The following is a 7887-nucleotide window of genomic DNA, read 5'->3' as shown; positions in this document are numbered from 1 at the left end:
GAAGACTGCTCTTATTCACTACTCCTAGAAGACTTGTCTGTCATGTTTCTAGGCCTTTCAGTCCTCTCCAACGATTGCTACAAATTCAATCCTCGCTACAATATCTACAAGATTTGTGACCTCCAAAAATTTGTGAGAAACTCCACACCAAACATCACACAACATCCCAAACTAGGCCTTGCCTGCACATAGATGATCTCGGCCCTCAAACATAGAATTTGTGACCCAAAACTATGCAAAAACCGCCCAGACATAGCTCTCCTCCTACTTGGTCCTACAACTAATCTTTGTGGCCTTAAGACAGTCACAAAAGAGATAAACACACCTCCTTTTCCTTCGCTTAAGCTGCTCCAAATCTACAACCAAGTTCAAAAATGTATTTGCTTGTGAGTTAATGCACTTGGATGACAAATGAGCCTCAACACACCTTCTATTTATATGCTAATCAATGGGTGCCAACGAATTGTCCTAGGGCACACTTTTACCCTAGCCAACTTGACTTTTGTGGCACAAATCCAACCAACACACAAATAAATTCATAACTCTGTTTGTGGACCTCAGATCTCGATGATTTTCATTGCCCCTAGTTCCTTTTAGGGCCCTCTATCATCTCCATAAGTCAAACCAATGAAGAAACTTGTGGTTTCACACCCACAAGCTTGGGTGCAAAGCCCACACCTTGGGTTCTAAGCCCACAAAGCACATTTGTGGTGCTCCTTCCTCCAAACCCCGAACCCTAGGGCTTGAAGTACCTCCCAAGCTACCAATCTCAACAAATATTGGGCTCATCTATACTAATGAGATTTTCAAGTTGCATCTACTTTGGTAGAGCTACCCACACCTTCACAGTCGCATGAGATGCACTTCATAAAAAATAATTTATCAAGGACCTTCGTTTGGGAGGATTGGAGCTTCTCCGATTCTTGGCATTCATGATCTCCACAATATAGATGTGATATATCATGTGATGTGAGCGAAGATGGATCTCCTTCTCAACAGTTTCCTCGTTGGCATCTCTATTTGATTTTTGACTTGGTTTCTTAATTGGTTTAGTTCCTGAGGGTTTATAAATGAAGTCTAACTTTGATTCATTGTCTTCACAAGATCCTAAGAGACTCTCATGGGTGACTTGCCAAGAATTTTGGATGGGAAGATGGAAACAAAGATTTATTTCTTCTCCATGTTGTAACTACTAACTAATATTGTCCATCATGGTAGCTTTAAGATTTACTATGGGCTCTAGTATTGCTTCATCGTTTAGGACAATTCCTAGTGGAGATAGGGTTTCATACTTGTTTTGCTGCATGATCTGTTGCTTAGGAATTCCAATGGTTGAGGACTATTTATTGTTAAAGTTAGATTGACGGGATGTGTGTTTTTCAATGCATGGGAGGTTTAAGAGGGTTTGCTTGAGGAGTAAAATATGGTGCTTGTCTAGCCACACTAGAGGAGACTATTAGTTTGCTCGTTGATCATCTCTTCTTTGTTATCTTCAATTGGTAGTCCTTCTCCTGATCTCCTTGGTCATGAAGGGCATTCTTCGAACAATTCTTCACAAAATGGCCATATTTGTGGTAGGCCCTACATTTGAAAGGGAACTACTCATAATTGACAGACTGAAGATGGGTCTAACTATCCAATTCTATTCGATAGCTTCTGGCACACCCTTCTTGAGTTCAACTTCAACATAGATTCTGACACATGCATCGTTTCCTCTCTTGGCTCAAATTTATCAATATATTTTCCCAAGGAATTACCAATGAACACTAGTGTTTTTTCATTCCAACAATGGAGTGGAAAGTGTGGAATATGAACCTAGATGGGGATAGAAAATGGGATGTCATTTTCGAGGTTGAAATCCATAGTCCATTTCTTAAGGAACACAAATTTTAATCCCATTAAGTAGGGACCATTTCAAAAGATTAGATCATAGTCTTCCTTTAATTCAAAGAGAAAAACAACGAAGTCACATCCACAAAACTACTGCATAACTTGCCCCATGACGAGGGTGTGCCTAGCCAAAGCTTCATCCCCATATAGAGGACCAAAGCAGTGCAAGTTGACCAATGAAACCCTGCAAGGCTAACTTTAGTGCAACAAAATGAGAGATACTATATTTAACTAAGATCTAGGATCTTGTGAACACTATGGATTTTTCTAATGAAGCAAGATGGCTAGATTTTGGCAGGCTTAGTCAACGAGGAGACAATATTATGGAAGGCTTTAATCTCAAAGATGGGACGTGGGTGGGCGGGAAGCATTCCCTCCCATGAATTGAACCATAAGGGAAACCAGAGCACAAGAGCTAGGGTTTCAAAACAAACCACACACAATACTATGTCACTAATATGATTTCACTTTTATAAAATGGAGACCATGTCACTAACATGATTCCACTTTTATAAAATGGAGACAATGTTAGGACCTTGCCAAGGTTCAAACTCTCTCCACACAAGGGAAAGTTTGACAAAATAAATTCCCCCAATTATGGTAGCTTATCAAAAGGATTTCTTTCACATGTCCGCTTTCTCATGTTGGTTAGAAGAAACTATTATGATAAGGAAAAAAAAGACTTCTCTCCATATCATGAAAATAATAATTTTCCCCCTTTTTCATGTTTTAATGTTCACCAAAAAGTTTGTTACTATCAACCTAGAGTAAAACAACCTATCACAATGTTCAATGGAAAAGTCCTATAATGTCTTGTTCCATCATAAATTTGATTATTAGATTCACTCATGGTAACAACCTGCTCCTTAAAACTGGTATAAATCACTAAAAAATAGAAACTTATTTTTGCAATATATTAGTATTTTGCAACTAGGTAATAGTATCTCACACCAAAATAATGAATAAATTGTGAATAGAGAAAAAAACTTACTTTCATAAAAGGTGATATAATGATTTCAAAGTTTCTCAAACTTACCACATTGATCGTGAAGATTCCCTTAATTATAATGATACTCACAAGGATTATTTTACCACCATTTATCTACTTTGTGATTCACATGTATTTGAGAGTCTGAGACTAGGATTTATTCAAGGTAATTACTATGACATCTCTTAAGTTCTTATTTTGTTTGTTTTCCTGAGCTATATAAACTTTTTGTTTGGATCCTATCTATGAAACAATTTTTTTATATAGTAAATTAGAAACAAAACATTTGATAGGTAAAGAACTTTCTTATTATTAATTTACAACCAAATAATCATATCTTATGAAAAAATATAAGATGAATTGTAAATAGAAAAGTATTATTAGTTGCATAAAAGATCTTATAATGATTTTAGAGACATAATAACACCAATTCAGTGTACATTAGTTTCCCAAAAAAGTCAGTTTGGAATGTAAATTGGATTGCTCAATCCCTCAGATTTCCATTCATGTCCAGATAAAATTCTTCCCATGATCTTCCGATAGAGATACTCTTTTTATTCCAAAATTTGCACAAATATCACAAAAACATCAGCAAAGATTGACAGAAGCAACTTTTCAAATTAGCAAATTCTTCTCCTCTGCTAGCTTCAGTATATGATGTAATGTTATATTGAATCCTCGTCACCGTCAACAGAAAGAGCAAAGGGACCAATAAGGACATTAAAAGTATCTGAACTGACCTTATCAACATACTTCATCCCAAAGTCACCTTCCTGTTATATATCAGAGCATCAGAGTGTTTGAAATTCTCAGCCTAAAACTTCTTTCATTTTTCAATCTGGATTGAAAAACTGAATTGGAAGAAAAAAATCAAAGTTGAGAGGAGAGGTAACTAGATAAGCTGGCCTACCATCTTTCCAGTTGCAGTTCCCAGAGGACAAGCTGATGAATACTCAAAACTGGTCCCAGGAAGTAGCACTGGCTGCTCTCCAATAACACCAATGCCCCTGAATAACAGAATCCAAATTTTGAGTATGGTCAAAGTCATTCAATCAGAAAAATACAGTGAAAGCCTAACCATGAAATTCTACTTCCAACCATATTTGCAGGCATTGATTTTCTTGTGCAAATTTCTTTTGTTAACAATGAAGGGAAAACCAGTCAACTGACAAAAAGAAATGTATACTATCCAAACTTTATTCCCCAGAAAATTCACAGTAGTGCATAAGATACCATTTTCAGAAAACATTCCTTGACCTAACAAAGATTGAAAATTTTGTCTATAGCATGCTGCCTATTTCTTTGTGTATTTCCTCCAATGTTCCACCAAGTTTCCAATACAGTGACACCTACCCAAAGACACCTCAAATTTCAGAGTAACGAAGGGTACACCGGGGGTATACCCTAACATAGGGAACCCTGCCCCAAATATAGAAAATTATACTTTTGGAATTAAAAAAAAAAACATTGAATCACAAATAATTTACATAAGAGACACTCTGAAATTAGCATTTATGAAAGCAATAACATCCCATAGGCTTGAGAATGGCCTCTCCAGCAATTCGCAGGTGGTATTTATGTTAAATCTGCAAAAGATCACTTTTGTTACAGGTTTCCAGCCACCGTTCTGTGACGCTTTTTTTCCCACAACAAAGCTAAAATTGATTTTAAAATACCTCTCCAACGTGTTGAATGTCAAATCCAACGAAAAATTCCAAAGAACCCTCTGCTGTTATGAGTTTTCGACCACCGAGCTTACGACCACTGCTCCGAACCAGCAATATATCTTGAAAATGAAGGTTTTGTTCTAGTTTCGAGATTCTGTTAGGGTTTATTCTGTATTTTTCCTTTTTTAATTCACTCTAAAAGATGCCCCAGCAGTGAGGACATCCAGAGTTAACTGATTGACAAGATACTTTTGAATATCCCTGTCCGCAGGGTACAGCAAAAATTGGGAGGGGGATGCCTACTACTGTATCCCCTGACACACCTGGTGTACCATGCACTTCTAGGACGTCCTCAGCATCCATTCCATCGTACAGAGTGAGGACGGAACACTGTATCAGTGAATTCATAGCCTGTATTTGAAATGAGATCAAACACTAGACTGCGACACTTCAAGCTTGAAATCTCAAGTGATTTCCTGTGGATTGAAACTTGTTTACCTGAGAATGTCTAGAGGTTTAAAGCAAGATTGTATTGTTTATATTTACTTATGGAGGAAAAGTTTCCTTTTGTAGGCAAAATGTTAAATTGATTGTTTTAGACTTTAGTCCTCCACAAATTATTTAAGTGCAGTGTATTACCATTAAGAAATTTAAATGCAAAACTCTTAACAACATTGGAGATGAATAGGACACCCTGCAAAAAAAGATTATCAGTATGACCCACCAGATATGTTCAGTTTTTCCATTTGCGTCGGTAATTGCCCAATGTCTACGAAGCAGCTGAACCGGCCGATTAGAACAATTGCTGATTCTTATACGGTAAGCAAAGAAATATTGCCCTTTAGAAGGTTGACTTCGTCCTTTCACATAGACACTCCTTACTTGTACCCTGATTCCCTGGCATGCAAGAAAATTTATTCCTTCAGTGAAGAGTCCAAGATGAATAGTTCTGAACTAGCTCCAACTCCTTGACATCCAAAGACAAATACTTCGGTAAACAACCTGAGGCAGCTCCATATTCTCAATCAGGATTACTAATAAATGAGGAACAAAAAGATCCCCAAAGCACTTACATTTGTAGTCATATCACTGAAGCACTTAAGAAGTGCATCAGGAGCAATCATCTCAAGCTCATTTCTGTATTTAGCAGCATCCTGTCAATAATGTCATCATCAGCGAGTAGAAAATAACTCTCATAAAAAAGTTTCCCGTAGTGAAATAGCAAGGAAAGAAACTGTTACCAGAAGAAAAATATATTTTACATTAACGTTTTCCGATTATGCATTTCTTTCTCTGAATAATTAATTTTGGCCAATACTCCAGACTGAAGGGAAGCATGTCATTCCTTGAAATCATTCCAGATTCAGTGACAACGATATTCAACATTGTGTTTATTGCAGAAAGTGCAGGCCTCAAAATGAACACAAAGCCAAGAAAATTACTTCAAACCTCTCCTCTGAAATAGCCTTTTTTAACAAACTCTGAAGGCGCAGTGCAGGCTCCTGGTCTTCCATCACCTTCAACGCATCTCGTATTCGAGCAGCTTCTTTGTAATCCTGTAGATATTATGGCTCTCAGTTGAAATTACTAGATGAAAGCTAAATTACTCTGGATGACATCTACTCAAGCCTAAGATTCAAGGCTAAGATACAGGCCCTTAGTTCTTCGTATTCAAATTCTACTTTAAGCCAGTTTCCATAGATCACCCTGCCAGAGGAAAATTTTCAGTATAACGTCCAGTACCTTGCACACTACTTTAAGTCTGGTGACAGTAACCATCATCTTCCGCACTAAGGTAAATTTAAGAAAACAGAGGACATTACCTATCGTGCTAAGGTACTTCACTAACAGCAGACATCATTCCCCTCACTAAATTATTATATATCATCCTAAGGTAAACCTCACTAACAGCAGACATAATTCTGCACACTACTTAAATTTACCTCGTTTTAAGCCTTAAAACATAATAGGCCATGGAAAAGGCCCTCTTCTCATGTGTATTATTACCACAAAATAACAATCGCGATGTATTATTATGGAAATCTACCTGAACATAAATCTTGTGAGGTATGTATGGCACTCTTCGTACAAGAAAATTGCCTCAACGCAATTCTCGAAGCATAGACTACATAAAGAACACTATTTATGGCTTACCTCGTTGAGTGCAGCCACGCGCATCTGCTGTTTGAGCAAAGTGTGTGTCTGAGACCTCGATAAGAAGTTCAACCGAGCTTCAGCTTGCTGAGCGGGACTAACCGCGCTCTCGGAATCCTCAATCTGCGCTCTAATTTTAACAGCCCCGCCAAAATTCTTCGCATTGCTCTGAAGCAGACCTTTAACACCTGAATTTTTCATACCGATCAGACCGACAGTTGCGAATCTTCTAGGAACCGTAAAATTACACCACGCACGAGCCGTGCAGTATCTTCTGCCATCGGATGCTTCTTTAAAACCCCTGCAAAGGGAATATTTCATGGAAAATGCATCCATCATGTCGCTTCTACCAATTGCACCTTGCATTTTCATTCTTCAAGAAAATAAATTTAAACTTAGCGTGGAACGTTTTTCCCTTAGGTCTCAATTTCGGGCTTCTGCATCAGTTTTATGCCAAACAACGAATATTTATTTGCAAGAAGAATCCTCTTCCGCCATCGTAGCAGGAAGTAAAACAAGGAGGCATCTTCCTGATGTTTTCAATTCTCGCGTGAAAGCACGAATGCCAATATCCCACTGGTTGGAGTTGTTGGAGTGTACCCTAGGTTTGATTCCAGCTCTTTCACCAATGGTTTAAAATGTAACCGGGGTTTGGAATTATATAGGGTTTAAGTTAACACGTACCATAAGGCGCAACTAGAGATATCAAAACTATTTTACAAAGTCAAACAAGTGTACTGAATTATTTATTATCATGTTTATTGGATGGCCAAAACAAGGGACACGTGTCAGGGAAGTTGAGGCTCATATGAGAAGCAACTAACAAATGGGGAAGGGGCAATGGAGGTTTGTTGGGAAACAATAGGTTGTTATTCGTGTATATCTAATAACTCATTATTATTTTAAGAAAATTATATTATATGAAATAATTTGCAAGTGGTTTATAAGAGGATATGTTTTTATATTTCCAAAGCTTTTAGTTAATTTGAAGCCATTTCATCTCTTATTTATTATTTAAGAAAATTATATTATATGAAATAATTTGCAAGTGGTTTATAAGAGGATATGTTTTTATATTCCAAAGCTTTTAGTTAATTAGAAGCCATTTCATCTCTTTTTTCAATAGCAATAGTTAAGTAATTTTTATTAAAATCACAATTTCGATATAAGGAAATTATTATTTTGAAT

The 7887-nt window shown here is 37.1% G+C and overlaps 1 protein-coding gene across 1 annotated transcript; it reads right to left on the bottom strand.

Annotated features, from left to right (window-relative positions):
* Positions 1–3234: 3234 nt before the first annotated feature.
* Positions 3235–7335, bottom strand: LOC149141295 (uncharacterized). Its single transcript, XM_089448191.1, has 6 exons — positions 6700–7335; positions 5988–6101; positions 5619–5699; positions 5270–5442; positions 3789–3885; positions 3235–3651 (listed from the first exon to the last, which is right to left on the bottom strand). The coding sequence occupies exons 1-6, from the start codon at positions 7069–7071 to the stop codon at positions 3544–3546; spliced, it is 945 nt and encodes a 314-aa protein (XP_089304317.1). The 5' UTR covers positions 7072–7335; the 3' UTR covers positions 3235–3543.
* Between the last annotated feature and the right edge of the window lie 552 nt (positions 7336–7887).

Source organism: Pinus tabuliformis, chromosome X (assembly GCF_031772625.1).
Source record: "Pinus tabuliformis cultivar Carrire ecotype Pingquan chromosome X, CPIR1, whole genome shotgun sequence".
Lineage (NCBI taxonomy): Eukaryota > Viridiplantae > Streptophyta > Pinopsida > Pinales > Pinaceae > Pinus > Pinus tabuliformis.
Note: the sequence above shows the minus strand (reverse complement) of the source record. Positions and strands in the feature narration are given on the sequence as shown.

Bases quoted from the DNA above. Each gene is read 5' to 3' on its own strand.
- LOC149141295 (XM_089448191.1), bottom strand. From the start codon at position 7,071: ATGAAAATGCAAGGTGCAATTGGTAGAAGCGACATGATGGATGCATTT. The intron at 6,102-6,699 runs GTAAGCCATAAA...TAATATCTACAG, and splicing joins GCGTGGCTGCACTCAACGAG to GATTACAAAGAAGCTGCTCG. The intron at 3,886-5,269 runs GTGGGTCATACT...TCTGTTATTCAG, and splicing joins GGAAAAACTGAACATATCTG to GGGCATTGGTGTTATTGGAG.